Here is a 24,699-nt window from a genome sequence, read left to right on the forward strand (position 1 = left end):
TTTAATATTTTGTTGGGAGCCGCCCAAAGCGGCTGGGGAAACCCAGCCAGTTGGGCGGGGTAATTCATTATTATTAGGTGTATGTGTGTAGAAAACACTCTGGAGTGTAGGAAGTTAAAAGTCCCATCTGTGGGTCCTTCCACTTTTGCCTCTGGTCCCACCAGACCCCAGAAGGTTCTCCATGAACCAGGACCTGAAAAATCTCCCACCCTTGTTTTAGCTCATCAGAAGATGTAACGGCAATTCCTGCATCTGTTTGAGTCGTATGTTTGCAAACTGGGTAGAAAGTCTCAGACCATTTCTGGTCTCCCTGCTTCGGAGGAAATTTTCCACATTTCCACACTGACGTGCACAGAGTGGCCTGTTTGGTTTGCTTTCAACATAGGCTCTTGATGGTCTGCAAACAGCCACTTGTTCCTGCTAATCATTTTTATTGTATTACCGTAACTGGCCACAAGGTGTCTCCGTTGCTTTTCTGAATCGCCGTTGAAATCGCACACGTTTTTAATAATCCCATTAAGAGTTTATATGGAAAAGTTTCTTTTCAACGATTGGACCTGGTTCTCTAACATCCCTCTCCAGGGCAGGCTCTGGTTTGTTTGGTGTCAAATCCAAATGTTAACACGGGGGAACAAAGCAATAGGAAGTTCAGAGGGTTGTAGGAAGCGGCGTTTTATCGAGTCCGTTCAGCTAGATCAGTATTGTCAGAGCTAAGCAGGGTGGAAACGCCAAGTGCTGCTATATTACAACTCCCATAATCTCTGACTGTTGGGCCATTCTGGCTGGGGCTGATGGGAGTTGGACTCCAACAACATCTGGAGGGCCACAGATTCTATGTCCCTGGCCTAGGTAAAGAAAGGTAAAGGGACCCCTGACCATTAGGTCCAGTTGTGGCCAACTCTGGGGTTGTGGTGCTCATCTCGCTTTATTGGCCGAGGGAGCCAGCGTACAGCTTCCGGGTCATGTGGCTAGCATGACTAAGCCGCTTCTGGCAAACCAGAGCAGGGCACGAAAATGCCGTTTACCTTCCCTATTTATCTACTTGCACTTTGACATGCTTTTGAACTGCTAGGTTGGCAGGAGTAGGGACTGAGCAACTGGAGCTCACCCCGTCGTGGGGATTCGAACCGCTGACCTTCTGATCGGCAAGCCCTAGGCTCCGTGGTTTAACCCACAGCGCCACCCATGTCTCTGTCCCTGGCCTGCACAGTGGGAATTCCTGGTTGCAAATGGCAGACAAGCCAAAATTTACCTGGAGATGCCAAGAATTGTGTCTGGGGCCTTCTCTATAACATGAAATGCTCTGCCACTGAGCTTTGCCCCTAATTGCAGAGGTTGAAGCTGGGATCTGCTGCAATTAGGGCAGGTCATTTTAGGATGTGAAACTTAATTTTTGCAAATTTCTTCATTGAGGGGTCTTATTTTGGGGTGTGTGGAATTCAAATCTGCTATTATTTTAGTGACTTGACAGCATTTAGCTTGGTCAGTCTTAGACCCTCCTAGCATCCCAGTTTCTGATCTGATTCCAGAATCTCTCTGTTTCCATCGGATAAATGTTGGAGGGTATGGTAGGATGTCCCTGTTTTCTTTGGACAAATGTTGCAGGCTATGGAGTTATGCGACCCCTGAGCTAAGGAGATAAGTAACTGTACAACCTTTAGAAGACATCTGAAGTACTGAAAAGTACTGAAAAGGCCCTGGCCCTAGTTGAGACCACTCTAACCACCTTGCGGCTTGGGACCTCCAAAGTGTTGTTATTTGTGGACCTTAAGGTCCTCTGCGAGGCATACCAGGAGAGGCGGTCCCGTAGGTACGAGGGTCCTAGTTGCTGAGATCATGAGCGAAAGAGTGCTATTGTGCTTACATCGTCCTTGCTGGTTTCTTGGAAACATCCAGCTGGCAATTGTGAGAACAGGATGCTGAAATAGATGGGAAGATGGAATGGATTGTGGATTAAGAGAAGGACCAAGGCTCACCTGTAGAGCATCTGCTTTGCACGCAGAAGGTCCTAGTTTCAATTCCCAGTATCTCCAGGGAGTACTGGAAGAGACATTTAACTGAAATCCTGGCAGGCCACTGCCAGTCTGTGCAGGCAATATTGAGCCAGATGACCCAGTAGTCTGACCCACTAAAGCGTCTTTCAATGTTCCTTTGGTTTTGATTTGATCTGGGAAAGCAGTTCTTTCATTAAAATAAATAAATGCATAATCAATTACAGACTTCTTCCTGGTGCCACTGAGGCTGCTACTCATACAGCTGCGAAATAAAGTTACAGGGATATAGACCTTTGGTTAACTAGATGTTATATTCAAACTTTTTGCAATTCTCGCCGTTTTATTGTCCTGTTACATCTGATTATGGTCTTCCAGTTCATTTTATCTTTAAATCTATTGACAGAAAGAGGAACACACTGACTGCTTTGAGATTTCAGCCCATGCCCATAGCATATTTAGAGGTGAGATTTGCTAGAATGCCTGCAAATTGTCATTGATGCATTTGTGGACAGAGAGGGGTTGGAATATATTGTTCCCTACATATTGTAGTGTTGCCTGTATCATTCCTCTGGGGGTAGGGATTTTTTCCCCCTCCGCCTTTAAGAGGTTCTTGAGACAGTTTCTTTCTTTCTTTTCACAGTAGGGAGGGAATCTGTTACTTCTTGGTTGATAGAGATAAATATATCCCAGGTACGCTTTCTGTGCTTGCCTTAGCAGCACACAGATCAAGCAAAACCATTTCACACAGAATGGGGTGAACACTCTGGAAATCCTCTGTGCTAAAATGTACTGTATATTTCTGCTTGACTGTGGGGAGAACGCTAGGGTTGGAAGTCCAGCTGGAACAGATCTATGGCTGAGCCATAGGCACCAACTCCATGGGGCTGAGGCAGTTTGGGGGCCCCAATGCTTTTTCTTTCTTTCTTTTTCAAAATTTTGTTCATTTGGTTTTTTATAATGTTAATGCATAACATATATAACCATTATATGGTTTTGAATTATGGTACTGGAGGAGACTATTGAGAGTCCCATGGACTGCAAGAAGATCGAACCTATCTATTCTGAAGGAAATCAGCCCTGAGTGCTCACTGGAAGGACAGATCCTGAAGCTGAGGTTCCAACACTTTGGACACCTCATGAGAAGAGAAGACTCCCTGGAAAAGACCCTGGTGCTGGGAAAGATGGAGGGCACAAGGAGAAGGGGACGACAGAGGACGAGATGGTTGGACAGTGTTCTCAAAGCTACCAGCATGAGTTTGACCAAACTGCGGGAGGCAGTGGAAGACAGAAGTGCCTGGCATACTCTGGTCCATGGGGCCATGGAGAGTCGGACACGACTAAATGACTAAACAACAACAATAACCATTAAAAAATAAAACTAAAACAAAAGGTTCCTCAAACCTTCGGACCTCCCTCCTTCCCTCCCTGGGTTCCAAGTCAATCTTTCATTTCTGGATCTTTTACTGTAATCTGTCTAATAAGCATCCATAGTTTCCAAAATTTGTGTTACTTTATAAGTGTCATTGTATTCCTGCTAATGATCTCATCTGTTTACGGTGGTCTCTCAAATATATTATAAAGTTATTCCATTCTTTCACAAATATTTGGTCTTCCTGATTTCTCATCTTTCCCGTCATTCTTGCCATTTCGGCATAATCCATCAACTTGGTCTGCGGTTCTTCTCTGGTTGGTACTTTATCTGCTTTCCATCCATGGGCTAAGAGCATCCGTGCTGCTGTTGTAGCATACATAAACAGACGTTTCTTTTCTTTTGGTAGTTCTGCACCTATGATTCCTGATAAAAAAACTTCTGTTATCTTAAACTTTTTTTTCAATTCATTATATATCATTTCCCAATGCTTTTTAAAAATCTTTATTGCATTTTAAAAAAAATTTACAAAAAGAAATCAGTTGAACATTGCATCCAGATACCTAAAAATACAAAGAAAAAGAAAGAGTTAAAAATATAAAAAGAAAATAAATAGAAAAGAGAGGGGGAAATGCAAAAAAGAATTTGTCGAGTACACAAAATTGTTCAAAGGATACAAACACTAATTTAAATATTCTATACACCAGGTTCTCAGAAAGAAATGCATTTTCCTTCCTTCCTTCCTTCCTTCCTTCCTTCCTTCCTTCCTTCCTTTCTTTCTTTCTTTCTTTCTTTCTTGTCACTTTCTTTCTGCTCTGGAAAACTACCGGTAGTTTGAATCTCTGCTATATTAGTTTGACTTCCCTCTATCTCTTTGCGGCTTCAACACTTCTCTTAAGTAACAGGTATTTTGTATTCATTTATTTACAATCCATTCCCCCCATTATATCTGCAACAGATATAATGTATAATGATATCATTCCCCAATGCTTTTTCTTAGTGGGACAGGTACTTCCAATGTTCAGAGGGTGGAGGAGGGGGAACATGGCGCCGGGCACGAAATGGCTTTGGTACCTGCTCACTCCTCCTCCTGCCACATGGGGGAGGGATGGAGAAGCAGCCCCCAGCCAGTGGTTCAACAGGAGGAGGAAGAGGATGCCAATACTGGAGTGAAGTGCAGTGTGGCTAAGCAGCGGCGTAGCGTGGGTTGTCAGCACCCGGGGCAAGGCAAGTAATTTGCGCCCCTAACCCCTAACCTGCCGCCGCTGCCAGCTTCTTCTTGCTGCTGCCTGGGCTGGGGTATTTACGGTAAGGTAGCCACGGCGGCGGCGGCGGGTCCGTGTCAGGTGATCTGAGGCGAGTTGCCGCTGGTGCTACCGCCCAAACGACGATGCTTGCCCGGAGGAGGAGGGCAGAGAGGCGAGGAAAATGCAACATGGCCCAGCAGCTGCAGCAGCAGCGGCAGCAGCGGGGCTGTGAGGAGGGGCTGCCTGGCACGCCCTCTGACGCACGGGGACCACGGCGAGCGCTGAGAACTGCTGCCTGCCGGACGCCTTCAGCCCGGACGTGCGCACAGCTCGTCGGTTCCGCGAGACATGGGGCTCTGCTACAGCCTGTGCCCGAGGCTCTTCGGCGACTCCAGAGGCGGCGAGCGCGCCCCCCAGATGTTGCGCCCAGTGCGGCCGGCCCCCCCTGCACCCCCTACGCTACGCCACTGTGGCTAAGTAGTCAGAAACTCCTCCTGCTGCTGCCGCCTCTGGCTGGCGGGGGCGGTGTCCCCGGTCTTTCCTTTCCTCTGCATGGGGAGGGGGAGGATGGGCCCCACCGGCCTCTGGGGCTGTGATGTCCCCCTCCCGGCTCATTGCAGCATCAAGGGTATAATGTCAGGACGTTGTGTTGGGTGCCCACAATCTTTTCCAGAAGTTGGCACTACTGGGCTGAGCCGTCTGATTCCTGGCTCAGTTGGTGTGAACTCTGCTGTTATAAGAGGGGGGAAAGTGCTCCTTTTCCCTTATGGCATATCCAAGAGCCCGTATAGAGTCCATAAGTGGGTTCCCTATCGGTAGGAGAAAATAACAGAGGCCAACCAGAGAATATTGAGAAGCAAAGCAGCTAGTAAGCCTGATCTTTGTTAACTGTTGCAACAGAGCCCCCACTCACCACACGCAGGAGGGAGTATAGAACCCAGAACAATGGTGCACAAGCCCTTATATAGACTTTTGAAATTGCCCACACCGTAGCCCAAGACAACCTGCCAAGAACATCATACATACATCACAGAAGGAGGCGGTCTACAGCAGAGGAGGCGGTCTACAGCTGAAATCCTGCCTGCCAGGATACCTGATAATGGTCACTGATTTCATTACCTGGGCAATCTGGCCATTCTTTTGTGATGGTTAATACTTTAGTTCAGGCACAGGCAAACTCAACCCTCCAGATGTTTGGGACTACAATTCCCATCATCCCTGACCACTGGTCCTGTTAGCTAGGGATGATGGAAGTTGTAGTCCCAAAACATCTGGAGGGCCCACTATGCCTGCTTTAGTTCCTGAATCCAGGTCACAGGCTCACTCTATTCATACACAAATGCAGCCTAAAGACAGGATTTGCAAGCAAAACGACAGTGGGAAGGCTTTCCCCATTTTCCTCCCTTACTGCAGAGGAATATTTGAGGTCATTGGGAGAGTCAAAGTGGCTTCAGGATTGCTCTCCCATACTATTTCCGACACACGGTTCATATATTTAGATATATGTGCATTTATGAATATTTATTCTGCATTTGAGACCTTAGAATTTTTATAACACTGCTGAAGATGTGTGCCCGTGCTAAATCCCAAACCATTCGTCTCAGCCATGTGACCTGGAAACCTGGCACAGACCACTATTTTAAAGGCTTGTTTCCCTCCCCTGCCAGGCTTAGGCAGAGTGGAAATAGCAGAACAAGGTCTAGATCCATTTTAACTTTACACCAGCCTGGTTTATGTCAGCTTCTCGTACACAGGATTGCTCCTAAAGTCTGCATTTTTTGTGATAACTAATAGCTCTTTCACTGACTGACTGATGGCATTGTGGTTCAGAAGTTTTGTTCTAAAGCGCCTCTGCCAATGACTAATTTTTTTAAAAAAATATTGTGATCTCTCGTGGGCTGGTTGAAGCTCTCCTGGAAGAGAGAAACAATGTGCATTTCTGAGGTATGCTGAGAAAGCAGCTGGAACGGGAAATGTGTGTGGAGGCCAGGGAAAGAACTGTGTGTGAAAGGATGTGCTATTTGCCATCTTTTGGATCAGCCAGAAAACCCACCAAACTGAACCTGGTGAAGCGAGGAACAGTGTGTGTTGAGTATAGCTGAATGCCAGATGTTGGAGGCTGCAGGAGGGGAAAGCAGACTCTCCAAGTGTCCCTATTTTCCAGGGACAGCCTCGGATTTACAGAAGCAGTCCCAGTTTCTGATTTGATCCCAGAATATCCCACTTTTCCTTAGGACATCCTGATTTTCATCAGAGAAATGTTGAAGGATATAGTGTTATGTGACTCCTGAGCCAAGGACTATATTCAACCTTTAAAAGGCATCTGAAGGCAGTCCTGTATAGGGAATTCTTAAATATTTAATGTTTTATTATGTTTTCATATATGTTGGAAGCCTCCCAGAGTGACTGGGACAAGCCAGTCAGGTGGCTGGAGTATAAATAATAGAATTATTATGATGGAATTGGACACCCCTATTTTCATCAGATAAATGTTGGAATGTATGGGAGAGTGGTCTCGTGTTTGTGGGTTTCCAACAGATTCATAGGATCATAAAATTGTAGAGTTGGAAGGGACCCTGGGGGGTTGGCTTCTGTGAGATGTAAGGGTAAAAGGTAGAGGATCCCTGGATGGTTAAGTCCTGGGTTGTGGTGCTCATCTCGCTTTCAGGCCGAGGGAGCTGGCGTTTGTCCACAGACAGATTTCCGGGTCATGTGGCCAGCAGGACTAAACCACTTCTGGAGCAACAGGACACCATGACTGAAACCAGAGCAGCGCACGGAAACGCCATTTACCTTCCCGCCAGAGCGGTACCTATTTATATACTTGCACTGGTGTGCTTTCCAACTGCTAGGTTGGCAGGAGCTGGGACAGAACAACGGGAGCTCACCCTGTCATGAGGATTCAAACTGCCGACCTTCTGATCAGCAAGCCCAAGAGGCTCAGTGGTTTAGACCACAGCGCCATCTGCTCTCCTGCTGCTGTAAGAACAGGATGCTACACTAGATGGGCCAGTGGTCTGATCCAGCAGAGCTCTTCTTATGATGGGTAGTGCTGAATGAGAAGGTTGAGGAAGCTCCATCCAGTTGGGTGCCTACACATAAAAGCAGTGAGAGACTAGGATGACGTCAGCAGGTTCCAGGGAGTGAGATTTGGGGGGGGGGGTGTGATGTGTGAGTTTTGTTGGGCACCTGGGTGAGAGATGAGATGAAGAGCCAAGAGGCTGAGAGGGGATGTACGCCTGCTTGCAGACTTCCCATAGAGGAATCTGGTGGACCACTGTGAAAACAGGATGTTGGACTAGATGGGATCTTCTCTTGTTCTCATAATCATAATCCAGAAGGCCTGGTGGTTGAGGGGAAAAAAGCTGTTTGGTTTAAATGTTCATAAACAGCATTCTAGAAATCTCCCACCAGCGTCGAAGACTTAGAACCAACACTACATTATTTGATAACATCTGTAAAGATTTATCCTGGGTACAGTGTGCTGTTTCTGCCGATCATAACCCAGCAAATCCATTTTCCCAGTTGCTACAGAGCTAGGCAAAACATGATTGGAACAATCTATTACTAGCATAAAACCGAACATGGACTTAATAGCTTTCCAGGCTTGAGAAATTGCTCTCCTGCTCTTTGGTAATGGGCCAGGTTCTTTTGTTTTTGCTGGCCTCATTCATACGTGCAAGTTGATGCTCCCAAGAACCAACGACTTATGCATATGCCTGAGCCAGACCATAATGACATAGGGATGTGCATTATTTTAAAGTTGCTGAGTTTTGCCTGTTAACAACTCCCAGCACCATTAATAAATGACACTTCCCAGGATTCCATTTTTGTGGGGGTGGGGGGAGCCATGATCACTTAAAGTGGCATGATACTGCTTCAAATGTATAATGCAGATGGGGCCTTGCTTTCTTCTAAGCTAGCCCTGCTATAGCCTGCAAGGTGGCTGTCCGATGTGGGATTTGGTTGATATTTCAGCTTAGCCTGTGCTTGAACACATTTCCGATTTGCTGTGTAGTTGAACCAAAGCTTTGTTCGCAGGAGGAATGGCTGAATCTCTGGAATCAACAAAGAAGCAGCTTTCCTGTATCATATACCTTGCAGCATATTTCAAGAAAGGCTCTGGAAAGTGTTATGAATGAGATTTCAAGAAATAATGAAATGAAAGATTGCCTAAAAAGATATTAGAATAAACTAAAATTAACAGCCCCTTTTTCTTGCTGGTTCAGATCTGTGATCCATGAAACTAATTCCATGAGCCCTAGAAGGGGACTGGGAAGAATTGCAGGGGCGGCTGGTATTCATTGCAACTGGACTTGTGTGGAAGGCTGGGAGGCCAACAGTAGGTGGCAGCAGAGCCTCTGTCCGTTCCCACCACCGACATTTGACCCCCCAAGAACATCACATGCAAAGACCTCCTGAAGCAGCAAAAAGGTTTCCCAGTCTTGTTGTCAGGAGACCTAGGTGGAACTGTAGTTAAAGGCAGTTTGGAAACAGCAGGACGACACAAGATTTACCCACCCGGGAAGAATGACAGATGAAAGTGATGGACTATATGGAACTGGCGGAAATGACTGGCAGAATCCGAAACCAAGGTGAAGAGTTGGTGGAAGAAGATTGGAAAAAATTTAAAGTTTATCTACAGAAACATTGCAAAATTAAGGAATGTTAGAAGGTTGTTGGAATGAAGTAATGTGGTTTTAGCAGAAATGATATAAAGGACTAGGTTAAAATTAATTTTTTAATTGGTGAAAGACGAGAATTACAGTATATTAAGATAAATTATTAGGATAAAAACAAGGCTGGAAAGGATTTGCTGAAACATCTAATTGAACTAGAATACAAAAAAGGGAGGTGTGAGGAGGTCAAGGAAATAAGCAAAGGAAAGAAAGTTATGTAAAAGTTTGATCTGTTTTTTTATCAATTGTTTGTATTTTTTCTGTTTTTTATTTTTCTTTTTTTTGTCCTTTTATTTTTTGTATCTTTGTAATCTTTAAAATTTGAATAAATACTATTTTTTAAAAAAGAAAAGGAAACAGCAACTGGTCCAAAATGCACACACTGGAGCGTTGAGTGGAGCCACACAACTGGATCGAGCCATGGGGAGCTTTAGGCATCTTCATTCATTGCGTATTTGTTTGCAAGTATGATGCAAAGTCCCAGTACTATTGGCCTGAACAATCAAGGATGAGGATGTATTCTGAATCACCACCTCCCCTATGAACCAGCCCTGGGCTCCACAGTCACGTCTCTGCCTGTCTCTGCATCCCATCACCAGTAGAGATATATTGTTTGGGTACCAGAGGCAGAGACTTTTTGGTGGTGGGACAAAACTGTGGAAGAATCCATCTAGCGTCCCCTCTCTCTTTCTCTCTCTGCTTGGCATTTGAAACTTCCTTGTTCAATGTTTAGTGGCCCGAAGCCTTCTGAAATTGCCTCTACTCTGCTGTTGTTACAGTTATAGGTTGTTGAATTGTGTTCTTTCGCATTTTGCTACAAAATCTTTGAATGAGCGATGCCTTTGACATTTGTAAGCTGTGCTGGGGTTTATGGAAAAGCCAGCTCAAGATCTAAACAGGTAATAAATTCTCTTCAGATCCCACTGGGTAAACAAGCGCAACTGCAGCATAGGTTAACGGATGCTTGGCTCAAATGAATAAAGCCCGTCTTTTTACTGTCACAACCATTTCTCCCTTTCTGTATCACGGTATCACACTCCCAGTGGCACTTAGCTGCAAAATCACAGATGCAGGTTTTTATCAGAATCATTATTGTGTGCTTTAGGTGCGTTATTATTTGCAACAGGCTTCGTTTACTATCACGACCCCTTTTCAAAAGCACAGGCATCTCTCTCTTCGGGGCAGAACGCAGATTGAAATCCTGGATGTGCGCCGCATGGACTGTTAAATTAATTGTGCATCGTCTTGCACATCTGCTCACTGCTGTACTTTTCCTTGCAGGTCCAGCGATAAATGATATTTTCAATCTGGCCACAATTTGGCCACTCCTTTTCTGAAGGTCCCACAGATATTGTGAAGGGGTGAGGGGATGATCTTCTCGAATATGCTCTCTGTCTGAGACACTCCCCTGTCCTGGCTAGTGCAGGGACTTTGCAGCAGCCCAGCAGAAGCAGTGGATGCTCTCCAGACCATTCATACTGGCTCATCTCTCATAGTCTAACTTATTATGTGGCGGGATAAGAAATGGCCCGCGTTTTGCAGAATTGGGCACATCTGCATAATGGCTTGGCTGCCACTTCAAAGGAACAGCCTCTTGGTCCCTTTAGCCCTGCAGGCTTTGGCTGCAAAACCACACTTACAGAGGAATTAAGCACCGCCAATCTTAATGGGACTAATTCCCCAGCGCGTACATGGCGGATTGGGTTTCAGCCCCCCAAAAAGAGGGGTTTTAGAGCAAAGAGAGGATTTATGGTGCATGTTTCGTCGGAGCTAATCCAATGACTGAATTAGCTTGCTCATTAACCGTTGGACAGCTCATTAATTTCCCTTTGAACGTTTCCTTTCTCTCTAGGTTTATGATGAATGTGACCTGGGAAGGCAGGGATTTATCCTTCACCGAAGACGGCTACCAGGCGCACCCCAGACTGGTGGTCATTGTGCTAAATCAAACCCGGTCGTGGGAGAAGGTAAGGCAGGGCTGCCTTGGGGCTCACGAAAGAGAAGCAGAAACAATTCCACGGTTCCATTTCTTAAAATAGCTTTTGAATTTCATGCACGGAGCACAGAGCATGCACTATTTGCTTTGTGCCTTGCCGTTGCCTTCTGCATATTGGCGTCTTTCCCTGCCCTCGGTATTTTCCAATGCATAGGAATGTAAGACAAGCCCTGATGGATCATGCCAGTGGCCCACCTGACAGTGGAGGTAGAACATAGGCTTCATGGCTCGCATATTCATAAAACTACAGAAAGAAGGTATTTCTTGGTGCAACCGGCTATGTGGCTAGGGAGGGGACCCTAGCTCAGTGGCAGAGCAGAAACCACCCACCTCCAGTTAAATGGACCATGTAGCAGGAAAAGACCCCTGGCTGACACCTTGGAGGTACAAAGCTGAGCCTACCATTAGGCAGATGCTAAGAGGGAGGCACAGGAAGCGGGTGGCGCTGTGGGTTAAACCACAGAGCCTAGGACTTGCCGATCAGAAGGTCAGCAGTTCAAATGCCCATGACATGGTGAGCTCCCATTGCTCGGTCCCTGCTCCTGCCCACCTAGCAGTTCGAAAGCACGTCAAAGTGCATGTAGATAAATAGGTACTGCTCCGGCAGGAAGGTAAACAGTGTTTCCGTGTGCTGCGCTGGTTCACCAGAAGCGGCTTAGTCATGCTGGCCACATGACCCGGAAGCTGTATGCCGGCTCCCTCGGCCAATAAAGCGAGATGAGCGCTGCAACCCCAGAGTTGGTCACGACTGGACCTAATGGTCGGGGTCCTTTACCTTTAAGAGGGAGGTACAGAGGAGACAGAAGACATCTGAAGGGAGCCCTGTGTTGGGAGGTTTTTAATGTTTGATGTTTTGTTATGTTTCGATATATGCTGTAAGCTGCCCAGAGTGGTTGGGGAAACCCAGCCAGATGGGTGGGGTATAATAATAATAATAATAATAATAATAATAATAATAATAATAATTGGGTTTGCAGTGGAGAATTGTCCTTTTGGGTCAATGGAGCACCACAGTGATCAGCCAGCACTCACCTCATTGCCTTCTTACTTGCAACCAGTTTAATGGGTGGCACTGTCTGGCAGATAGGGCTGGAGACAGCAGAAGAACAATTGCAAATGTTACCTTTGTAATGTCAGCTGTGTTCTTGCTATCCAGACAAGCAAGAGGCATTCTCAGAGTTACAACATACACTCCATGCAAACCGCAGAATGTGACGACACCCTACATTTCTATGCATATAGGAAGACATGTAAGATGTAGCTGGTCCCTTCGTCTTCCTCTCTCTCCAAAAAAAGAGAAGAAAGGTAGCCCTGGGATTTGATTTGAGGATGGTTCCAAATGACACGGAAAGGCTTGGATTTTAACTCAATTTAGCTCTCAATTAATTCACTGTTGCAGCGCGGCAGTCCCATCTGTAAAAAGCTGGCGTCCTTATTAATCTCATCTGTAACTAAACGTGGAGAGAGAGAGAGAGAGAGAGAGAGAGAGAGATGAAGCAGAGTGTTGCTGGTCACATTCAATCATTTCTATATACCATTTACTGTATAATTCTTTGCCAGAGTCACATGCTCCCAAAAACCTTTTACTGTGCTGCTCAAGGGCCATTTTAACTTTGAGAGAATGGTGCGATTCTCCATATGGGCAGCAATTAAAGCCGGCGTGCATTAATTCATGGTAATCATGATTCTTGGTGCATAATAGCAGTTATGTTTAAGAATGCTGGAGAGAGAGAAAGGAAAGAAACGGATGATCGTCAAGGACACACGGTTGCTTACGATGCCCATTAGACGAGCGCGGGGAAATGTGCAGCGAGTTGAACAAAGACTGAGCCAAAATAACAAGGGGGAGCAAAGGACCTGGACGGATTTGTTGGGCTGGCCCTGACAATAGGCATCAGGGGGCTGTGGCCGATATCCCCTGCAGTCAGCTCGGCAGCTAGAAAAGGTGAAGCAAATGGCAAATGGATTGAGAGCTCGAACTTCCTTGAAAGGCAAACCAAAATTGGGAGTAGCTCTCAGAGGTTGTTGGACTACATATCCCATCATCCCTTGATCACTAGCCATGCTGACCGAGGCTGATGGGAGCTGGAGTTCAAGAACATCTGGAGAGCATTGTGTTGTCTACCCTGGGGCTAAATGTTTGGGTATGTCTTAGTTTGGGCATGGGGTGGTGGTAGACACAAGATAGGGGTTTATAAAAATTAGGCATGGTGGAGAAGGGGTCTGAGACCATTTCTTTGTAAGGTTAGATCTCCAGTGAGATTGCATAAGAGAATGAGCAAAAATAACATCTTCCCCTCAAGGCACTACAGTTCCCAGAGTTCCCTGGGAAAAGGGATTGATTGTTAAACTGTTTTAGGAATTAAAGCTCCTTGAGGGAGATAGGGGGTCTCCTACCAACTCTCAGCACCCCTAACAAACTGCAGCTCCCAGAATTCTTTGGGGGAAGCCACGACTCATTTAAAGTGGTATCATTGTGCTTTAAGTATATTGTGTGAATCGCTATCATCTATGGCAGTGTAGAATTGGTTACCTGCGTTGGCTATTGTCCTTAGATTGTCTTCCATGAACTGTGTTGGCGCTAGCTAGGAGAATCAACAACTAGCCCAGGGTCACCCAGTGGCCTTTGTGGCTCAGTAGGGGATTTGAACCCTTGTCTCCCAGGTCCGCCCAGTTCAACACTCTAACCACTACAATACCACTGGCTCTGCACCCCCCACCTCAATATAGCAGAGTGCCTCCTTTAAGATCACTCATTTGGGTCCCTGAAGGCAACTGTCTCATCAGGTTTTCCCTCGTACACTGCCACTGGCCTGCCTCATCCCCAGCCCATTGTGTTAACCTGATTAACAATATACTGTTGTCTTCCTCAAAACTGTTCTGCTTCTGATAATTGTTCCTTCCATTTCAAAATAGCAGGGGAAATGGACACCCCCTCGCCAAAGCATCCATCATCTTTCTCAGCCAAGACTTTAAATGCTCTTTTGAGAATTAGCGCCCACGCTCCCGGAGTGGAAGGATCTATGAATATCTTTTATTGTGCAATAAAGGACAATATTCATTCCCAAGGACTGATTAGCAGCTTTGCATTGTGTGGCATCCTTGAGGAGTCTCATTCCTTTTTAGTTTTATATTCAGCCTCCCTCTGTTCCTTCAGATGACCAGCCAGCAAAAACCTGCTTTAAGAGTTTGCCTTTTCTCTCTTTTCTGCAATTAATTCTGGTGGTTCAGTGGGGATTTAGTGGGGCAGCCTGGGCAAAGAGGGGACAGGGAGCCTTTGACAGTCCTCTGTATCTCATCAGGAGTATACATGAAGCCTTCTGTTACAGAGTATTTAGCCCAGTATTGTCTGCTTTGACCGCTGGAAATCCTCCAGGGTCTCAGAATATTTCTCATCCCCCTGCTACCAAATTCTTTTAAAACTGGGATTCTGGGAATAGAATCTTTGGCCTCCTGCATTCAAAGCAGCTGACCTACCACCCAGCTTCAGGTGCTTCTGAAGAAGATATGAGGCAGCTGCACAGTAGGGACAAGGGCTGTAGCTCAGGGGTAAAGGTAAAGGCCCAGTCATGGCCAACTCTGGGGTTGCGGTGCTCATCTCGCTTTATTGGCCAAGAGAGCCGGCGTACAGCTTCCGGGTCATGTGGCCAGCATGACTAAGCTGCTTCTGGCGAACCAGAGCAGCGCACGGAAATGCCATTTAACTTCCCGCCGGAGTGGTACCTATTTATCTACTTGCACTTTGACGTGCTTTTGAACTGCTAGGTTGGCAGGAGCAGGGACTGAGCAACAGGAGCTCACCCCGTCGTGGGGATTCGAACCGCCAACCTTCTGATCAGCAAGTCCTAGGCTCTGTGGTTTAACCCACAGTGCCACCTGCGTCCCAGCTCAGGAGTAGAACATCTGTTTTGCATGCAGAAGGTCCTAGGTTTGATCCCCAGCATCTCCAGGTAAGGCTGGCTAAATTCCAAGAATCGCATTGCCATTATATGTTATTTTACCCCATTTATTCCAGTGCAAAGGAAACACAATGCAAATGTGGGCAGTGAGAGGTAATTGATTACGTGTTGTTTGCAGACCAAAAGCAACAGTGGGTATGCATTGAACATCAATGCAAGCTGCTTATAAAAAAATAAATCTGCAGACCGTTGAGGAAACTGGGCAAGCTGCCCTCAAGACTGGGGAAAAATGATATAAGCTGAAATGGGCAGCTTTGCTCATGCTGAGATCAACCGCCTCTGAGCCATGTTCACGTCTCCCCATTGCAGGTGGGGAAATGGGAGAACAAAACGCTTCTGCATAAGCATTCGGTGTGGCCCAGGTTTAATTCCTTCAATGACAGCGAGCCGGACAACAACCACCTGAGCATCGTCACGTTGGAAGAAGCCCCTTTTGTCATCGTGGAGGACATGGACCCTTTGACTGAGACCTGTGTGAAGAACACAGTGCCCTGCCGGAAGTTTGTCATCATTAAGTAAGTCTGGGATTTCCTGACCCCCATGACCCCCATCCTCAAAGGGTTTTCTGCAGAGAAGTGTCCCCGCCCCTGTACAGGTGTTGAAAAGCCAAAGGGTGAAGGCTTTAAGTGTGAAGGCCAGTGGGTTAGATCTTAGCTTTCTGATCTCCAATTCCACAGCCAAGCTGCTTCTGGCCTCAATTGGCCGCTGAATCCAAGCCCCATCCCCCCTCAAAATCTACCTGTTGTCAGAGGTGGCACCACGTATGTGGAATATGCTTCCCAGAAAGCTGTGGATGACACTGAACACTGAGCATTTTAGGAGAGGCCACAACAGATGGGTTGCAGAAATGCTGTTGCTGCCATGTTGGATTCTGGCTTAGGCTGACCAGACGAAAGGAACGTTCCACGCGTGTCTGGACTAAGATGCATTCTTCTGATGGAGGTGCTTTTCATCCATTTCCATGAGTGTTGCAATGTGGCTGGAGAAAGCCATGAGACAATTTAGAACAAGGTGCATGTTTCTGGCCAACCACATGCCCCACCTTCCTATATCTGTGCCTCTGTTGAGAGAACTCTGTATGGAGCAAGGGCACTGTATACCTGAAGGAGCGTCTCCACCCCCATCGTTCAGCCCGTACACTGAGGTCCAGCTCCGAGGGCCTTCTGGCAGTTCCCTCACTGCGAGAAGTTACAGGGAACCAGGCAGAGGGCCTTCTCGGTAGTGGCGCCCGCCCTGTGGAACGCCCTCCCATCAGATGTGAAGGAAATAAGCAGCTATCTTATCTTTAAAAGACATCTGAAGGCAGCCCTGTTTAATGCTGTATTGTTTTTAATACTCGATTGGGAGCCACCCAGAGTGGCTGGGGAAACTAAGCCAGATGGGTGGGGTATAAATAAATAAATAAATAAATAAATAAATAAATAAATAAATATTATTATTATTATTAGGTCACTTCCTAGTTTATTCCTGGGGCTTTCTAGATTTATCCCATATTGCAAAAAGCACTGCTTTTCAACAGCTTCTCAGCCTTCCAGTGTAACGGCCACTGCTTTTCATTTCGTAGTAACAGTAAGGCGTGCTACTCTATGAATTGCCATTTTGGGATTCATAATGTACATTATTAAGTTTAAATCATATGGGTTCCATATGGTGAGTTGTGAGTCAGAGGTAGGTCTTGGATCTGGGCCACTGTTTTAGGAAACTCGGGAAGCTATCTGTTTATAATACCCATATAATAATATAATATTGATACATATAGGGTGGTGTTCAGTTAGGTTTTGCTCAGAATAATTAATGGACATGACTAGTTATTAGGTCATTTGATTATCATGACGGAAAATGTAAGAAGAGCTGTGCTGGATCAAGATGCAGGTGTTTCTAGCTCAACATCCTCTTCCACACCCAGGTGATGACTTCCTGAATGCCCAAAGCAGCACATGCAGCCAGCAGGCATTTCCTCTTATTTCCCTGTGCAATTGATATTGAGATACACTGCCCCTGAACATGAAGGTTTTGCATAGACATCCTGACTAGAAATACTCATGCACAAACCTGCCCTCCGAACCCAAGTGTTTGCCTACCCCCTTTAAAAGCCAAGAGGTCTCTTTGGGTTTCTTAGTTAGTTAGCGTTTGTTTGCTTGCCTCATCAGCAACATCACCAAGGAAGGAAAGAACGTGAAGAAATGTTGCAAGGGCTTCTGCATTGACATCCTGAAGAAGCTCTCCAAAGCCATCAAGTTCACCTACGACCTCTACCTGGTGACCAATGGCAAGCATGGGAAGAAGATCAACAACGAGTGGAACGGAATGATTGGGGAAGTAAGTTATGTTAGGTAAAAGAGCACTTAAGTCAAAAGTTGGCCACGCACCAACGTTCTGATTTCGCCTGAGATGGGACAGACCTCCCTTGGTGGACTGACCTTGTCTGTCTTTTCTTTTTCTCTCTTTCTTCTCTTTGGGCATCAGGTGGTCAAAAAGCAAGCCGTGATGGCCGTGGGATCCCTCACCATCAACGGTGAGCGTTCGGAGGTGGTCGATTTTTCTGTGCCCTTTGTAGAAACAGGAATAAGCGTCATGGTGTCACGGAGTAACGGCACGGTGTCTCCATCTGCTTTTTTAGGTAAGCCCCCTCCCGTTCTCCTGTTTCTACAGACTGATTCAGCTTTATCTCTCCCCTTCCTGTATACTTTGACAGCTTTCATTCTCCCCCCCCCCACCCTCCCCCAAAACCTGCATAGTATGCCTAGCAGTTCCATGACACATTTCTGTCACTCTTTTACAAATTGCACATTTAAAAGTTTGGAGAACAGGCTTGTCTGCTTAATATAGAGCTGAAGACGGGGGCCTACTTTCAGCCAGGGAGCTAGAAACTTCTTCTGCCACGTTTGACGTGCTCTCAGTGCAGTTCTTTGGATGCTAGGTGGTCACAAGCGCCAGCACCAGTGAAATATACTCAGAGTCGAGAGTGGATTTCATGCTCTTTATTCAGCTCATAACAGTGAGGAGGAATGGAAGTTCCCCCAGAATGTCTGCTTTATATACATTATTTACACAATGGGCCCCACGTGATTGGCTAATTCTGGGATTCACCTGTAAGCCAATCTGGTTGCGGATTCACTTCCACCTGGAGCTGGATTGGGTGGCTCCTGTGGACCAATCAGACAGCTGCATTCTGGACCCTATTTTTCTAGGACCAATCAGACTGCTGCATTCTGAATCCTATTGTTCTAGTACCAATCAGACTGCTGCCTTTTGGATCCTATTCAACTCAGTACATAACAGCCAGCCTGCTCTGCGAAATCCCCCAGGGGCAGGGTGAGGATTGAGAGATTAAATGGTGAGGACGGCAGATCTGCAGTCCTCAATGGAATACAGATGTGTCTTCAGACGCTGCAGCAGAAGCACTGGACTTGCATTGCTATTAGAGCGTGTTTATTTCTTTTGTTCATTTCTTTATTATTTATCATGTTTACATCCCACCTTCTTTCCTCCAAGGAGTTCAAGGTGGCAGTGGCGTAGCGTGGGGGGTGCAGGGGGGGTTGGCCGCACCGGGTGCAACATCGGGGGGGGGGGGGCGCTTGCCACCTGCGGAGTCGCCGAAGAGCCTCGGCTGCAGGCTGTAGCAAATCAAATCAAATTTATTAAACGGTCACAGACCAGATTAACTCGTACAGTTAGTCAGCAAAAGATAACACCGGAAAAACAAAGGACAATTTCAATGCAGATTAGGCCATAACAGCAATTTAAAATTAGACAGCATAAATAAAGTTAAGTATTTGCCTTTGCCTGCATATTGACATTGGAAAGCTCTTGTTTCCTGCGCCTAATAGCGGCTACACAGAATTTGGCAACATTGATCGTAATTTCAGGGACCTTATCTTCTACCAAGGCTCTCATACATAGGAGTTCTGGTTCATTTTTAAGCTTTTGTAGAACTGGGGCAATAAAGGTCAGGCCTAGGTCCTCGTAATAACTACAGTGCAGCAATACATGCAGACTTGTTTCCACTTCCGATGAGCCACATGGGCAAACACGTGACTCATATGGTTTGCCCTCATATCTGCCTAACAACAGGGCAGAGGGCAAAACGTTGAATCTGGCCAAGGTAAAGGAGTGTCTGTACTTAGGTATTTGTAAATCAGCCAGATAATTTGCGGGTGAGAACCCTCTCCCAAAGTCTCTAATTGTGGCATGTTTATCCATTTTGCCCATATGACATTGCAGCTCTATGTCCCTAATGCGTTGGAACACTTGACTTCTGGCACTCTCATATCCTGCCGCTATCAAGATCTGCGGGGAGAATCCCAAGCTTCTTATCTTTTCAAACAGGGAAGCCTTCCAGGTAGAATGAAAGGTGTCTAAGAGTGTTAAGGGAGCCAAACCGGCCGGGGAAAAAATAAGTTTTAACCAGTAGTGTATCTTTAGAATCCACAGCCACGCGTTAACGGGTGGTTGTCCAACTTCTAAGCGGACGGCTATATTAGATACACAAGAGGGGATCCCCAATAAACACCGATAGAATTTTGCTTGAAATGCCTCCATAGGCGCAAAATTTTTAAAACTGCAGACCTGGGATCCATAAGTGAGCTGTGGGAGTATTTTTGCAGCAAAAACCTGGGAGGCCGCCGGAACGTATTTTCCCCCTTTCCCATGAAAGAATCTTGTAAGGGCTTTACTGGCCCTTCCTGCGTTGGCAATGGCGTTTTTCATCTGTTGGTGCCACGAGACCCTTTCCTGAAAAGTTATTCCCAGGTATTTGAAAGTTGCTACCTGGTCAATAGGTTGACCATTAATTCTCCATTTGTGTTTCCTTCTTTTTTTTGAGAACACCATAATTTTAGATTTGCTGTAATTTATTGATAGTTGTTCCGCTTGACAATAGTCAGCAAGTGATCTCAAAAGCTTCCTCAAGCCAACGCAGGAAAAGGAGAGTAGGACTGCGTCGTCCGCATACAGAAGCACCGGGAGGGGCATACCTGCCAGTTTGGGAGGGTGGGCATTTTCTTTCGCCATATTTACTGCTAGAGAGTTGATATAAAAATTAAATAGCGTTGGCGCGAGGACACATCCTTGTTTAACCCCATAGTGCATTTGAATTTCTTTAGTTAGATGGCCTGACCGATCGCATCTTACCCTCACCCTGGTGTTTTCGTATAGACCACGGATAAGGCGTAATAAGCGTTTATCTATGTTTGTAGCGCCAAGCTTTTCCCAGAGTCTGTCCCTTGGTATTAGATCAAAAGCCGATTTAAAATCGACAAAAGCTGCATATAAAGACCCCCCTTTTCTAGAGTATTTGTCTGCCAGGTGTTGAAGGACAAGGGCCTGGTCTATAGTTGAACGCTTTGCTCTAAAACCAGCTTGAGCTTCTGATAGAATATGCTCTCTTTCCATCCACTCCACCAATTTATCACATAAATGAGCAGCGTACAGTTTGCTAATAACGCTTAATAGACTGATTGGTCTATAGTTAGCTGGCTCAGTTCTGTTTCCTTTCTTGAATATTGGAATGATGATGGCTAAACCCCAGTCCTCGGGGATAATAGCCGCTTGATTTATACTAGTGAACAAGGCGGCTAGCACAGGGGCCCACCATTCAACATTTGCCTTAAGAATTTCTGGTGGGATATTGTCAGCACCCGGGGCTTTCCCTGATTTAAGAGATTGAATAAGGCCAGTAATTTCTTCTGTGGTTACAGGGGGCCATTCCTTGCCAAATTCGCTTGAAGCAGGAAGCAGAACTGGGGCCAGTTGATTTGATGAATATAATGAGTGGAAATAGGCCTCCCATGCTCCAGCGGGTATATTCGATTTCAATCGGGGAGTCTCTCCAGCTTTTTGCAATTGTTTTCCAAAACGTGGCAGAATCTTTCTTTTGGGAGGCCTCCACTAGGCACTGCCATTCCTTCCTTTGTGCCTGGAGCTTTTTCTTGTTAATCAAAGCTTTATAACTGCGTTTTAACTCAAACCAGTCTAATGGTAGCGAAGGTAGGTTCGCTGATCTATAGTTCCTGTACTTATCCAGCAGGAGGCGTTTCATAGCCATGCATTCTTGGTCAAACCAAGGTTTGGATTTATTAGAGTGTAGAGATTGCCGTGGCGGTTTTTTGTTGGTCAGATAAGGTTGTAGGGACGAAATCAGTTCCCGGAACATGTCTAATCTAGCCTCAGGAGTTGGGGAATTAACGAGGTTCTCCTTTCTAGCAAGAAAAGTATCTGAGTGAAGTCTTTCCGATATTTCATCACTCAATTTGCTGGACCATTTAATACGCGAGTATCTTAGCTCCATGTTTTCAAAACATGGGGCTACAAGTTTATCAGAGCAAAATAAATCTTTTCTTATATCCAGTATTAAACAGAGCGGTAGATGGTCGCTGTCAACCCTCTCCACCACTTTGTATTCCCGTGCTCTGCTCAAGAGGTTAGATGACACCAGGACGTAATCGATAGTGGAGGCTCCCATGTTGGATATAAATGTAAATTCCCCAATGGGTTCTCTGTCGACAGGACCATTTAATACAGTCAGATCCAGATTGTTGGAAAAACGTAGAAGACATAGGCCTGCATAGTTGCAGCCCTTGTCTTTTGAGAGCCTAGGGGGAATAAAATGGGCTTCTTCAGAAATGGGAGGTACGTCATGGAAATGGGCATATAACGCCTCGTCTGATTGGCCAATTCTGGCATTTAAATCCCCAGCCAGCAGCACTGCCGCTGCAGGAGTTTGATTCATTAGCTCATCGACATATGATTCTAGCCTATGCCAGATGTTTTTGATAAGCTGCTTGCCTCTTTGGGGAGGGGCATATATATTGATCAATAGAAGTGTGCAATATCTGCATTTCATTAATAATGCCATGGCCACACTGCTCAGAGGCTCCAGCTCGACGAAAGATGCTCTCAGCCTTGTGGATATTAGAATGCCTAGTCCACCCTTAACTCGTCCCCCTTTGTTGCTTGGTGAACCTGCGAGCGAAAATGAGGCAAAACCATTTACATCTAGATCCCCTGTTAGCCATGTCTCTTGCAGGAAGACTATATCATGATCTTGAATAAAATTGACAAATGATTGGTCAGTCGCCTTGTTGAGCCAACCAGCAATGTTCCATGATAAAAATTTAAGATTGGCTTTATCACAGTCGAGTCTTTGTCATTTATTAGCTAATGTACTTTTAGGGTTTGTCGCTTTGTGTATCGGTCGCCTATCGTCTTTGTATGGCGGGCTATCCGGCCGCTCTATGATTTCAATAGGTGGATGCAAAGTGCTCACGTTTGTGAACACCAGATCTTTATTATGCATAAATTCCTTCTGTGGATATTCTGTTGCGGCCTGATTTTGGCCCAATTCTGTATCATCTAGGTATCTCATTTTGTCCCATACGTCTGGTGGGGTCACTTTAGGGATATTTCTCCTTCGGGGGGGGGGGGGTGGTGATGGAATGCTCTCCTTAGAGGATGGCACATTCTCTCTTGGTGGAAAGTTAATCTCCGCTTTAATCTGAAGGTTACATGTTGTGGTCTTTTTTTTGTCCCCCTTAATAACCTCATTCAGGCTGTAGCAGAGCCCCATGTCTCGCGGAACCGACGAGCTGTGCACGCGTCCAGGCTGAAGGCGTCCGGCAGGCAGCAGCTCTCAGCGCTCGCCGCGGTCCCCGTGCGTCAGGGCCGCGGAGGGCGCGCCAGGCAGCCCCTCCTCACAGCCCCGCCGCCGCTACTGCAGCTGCTGGGCCATGTTGCATTTTCCTCGCCTCTCTGCCCTCCTCCTCCTCCGGGCAAGTGGCGTCGTTTGGGCGGCAGCGGCAACTCGCCTCAGATCACCTGACACGGACCCGCCGCCGCCGTGGCTACCTTACCGTAAATACCCCAGCCCAGGCAGCAGCAAGAAGAAGCTGGCAGCGGTGGCAGGTTAGGGGTTAGGGGGCGCAAATTACTTGCCTTGCCCCGGGTTAGGGGGCACAAATTACTTGCCTTGCCCCGGGTTAGGGGGCGCAAATTACTTGCCTTGCTCCGGGTTAGGGGGCACAAATTACTTGCCTTGCCCCGGGTGCTGACAACCCACGCCACGCCACTGCAAGGTGGTGCAAGCCGCCCTCCCCCTTTTGCTGCAGGTTCTTTTTACTTTATTGCCTTATGCCTCCCTCTCTGTTTTGTACTTGCCTTGGTTTCCATGAAGCCGGATTTTTGTTTGCTTTTACTTTAGCCTATTTGGTGTTATTGCATTATGGTTTGCTAGGGTTGTTGCCCCTTTTAAGTTTCAGTAATACGAAGCATTAAAATAAAATCATAAAAGCCAGAGGTACACACATCTTGGAAACCAAGCCCTATGAGGAACGGTTGAAGGAGCTGGTATGTTTAGCCTGGAAAAGAGGAGACTGAAAGGGGATATGATAGCCATCTTCAAATATCTGAAGGGATGCCATATGAAGATGGAGCCCAGATCTCCTGTCCCTCCCCTTCTGTTGTTTTAACTTTGATAACTTTTTAATTTTTTTTTGAATTAAAAAAAAAATCTTTGCTTTCAAGCTGGCTCTCCTTCTGAAAACTGGCGTGCATTGGCACCTACAGATATACATTAGCTCAGTGGTCCCCAAAGTGGGTGGTGCCACCCACAGGGGGAGGTGGGATTAGCTAGCAGGGTGCTAAGAGGCAAGGGGGTGTTGGAAATGTAAATGACTTTGAAAAGCTGATATCCCTGGATCAAGTTAATCAGTTCTGTTGAATCAATTAAACTAAATAGTTTTAAATTGCTTTTGAATAAATGTGCAATTGATTGCTATTTTATTGTGTTATTATCTTCCTTAGTGGCTTGTGCAAACCACTATTCTGATTAATGCTTTTTTTTTTTTTTAGGGTAGGGGATGCGGGGGATGAATTTATGGAACTAAGGGGGCACCCAGAGTTTGGGATCTGCATTAGCTCATACAGTTTCCTGCAAATTTGTGCTTGCCCTCCAAGTCTTCCGATGGCTTTGGGTGCTTGCAAACTGTGTTCTCCTCCCAAGAGTTGCTAAACCTTTGCCTCCCACCCCCAGCTGAAATAGAATCTTGATCTGGACGTGTCCTAATAACGGAGGCAAAATCCCAGGAGAGAAATGGCAGTGAAGCGAGATTGTCGTCTTCCCCCCGCCCCCCCCCCCCCGTAATCAAGTTAACCTAACCCGACATCTCTCCATGTGCTAGCTATGCATCCAACTGCAGCACAGATCTTGGTGACCCTGAGCAAAGTTGCAAGGTGGGGGGGCTTTTGTTTCTATTATACCTCTTCTCCGCCCCTCGGGCTTTCTTCCCAGGCCAGATCCCTGCATGGGACTCTCCTCCTGACACTCGCAGCTCGAGATGCATTGCTGAGGGGGGGGGGGTGTCTCTCTGTCTTTCTCTCCAGCCTGCATTGCGACTCTGGGGAGACGTAGCCGCCTTGTCAGATTACCTGCTGCTATTTTGGTTCTTAAAACACACACA

General features: G+C 46.3%; 1 protein-coding gene across 2 annotated transcripts in view; it reads left to right on the top strand.

The window, feature by feature from the left end:
* The window catches only part of GRIN2A (glutamate ionotropic receptor NMDA type subunit 2A), a 240,411-nt gene that overhangs the window by 157,651 nt on the left and 58,061 nt on the right, over window positions 1-24,699 (top strand). For both annotated transcript variants that reach the window (XM_079953670.1, XM_079953669.1), the window contains exons 5-8: window positions 11,142-11,256; window positions 15,554-15,759; window positions 17,395-17,563; window positions 17,711-17,864. In XM_079953670.1, the coding sequence (XP_079809796.1) occupies window positions 11,142-11,256; window positions 15,554-15,759; window positions 17,395-17,563; window positions 17,711-17,864 (644 nt within the window). The remainder of the gene's footprint in view (window positions 1-11,141; window positions 11,257-15,553; window positions 15,760-17,394; window positions 17,564-17,710; window positions 17,865-24,699) is intronic.

The sequence above is a fragment of the Podarcis cretensis genome, assembly GCF_951804945.1.
Source record: "Podarcis cretensis genome assembly, chromosome: 14".
Taxonomy (NCBI): Eukaryota; Metazoa; Chordata; class Lepidosauria; order Squamata; family Lacertidae; genus Podarcis; species Podarcis cretensis.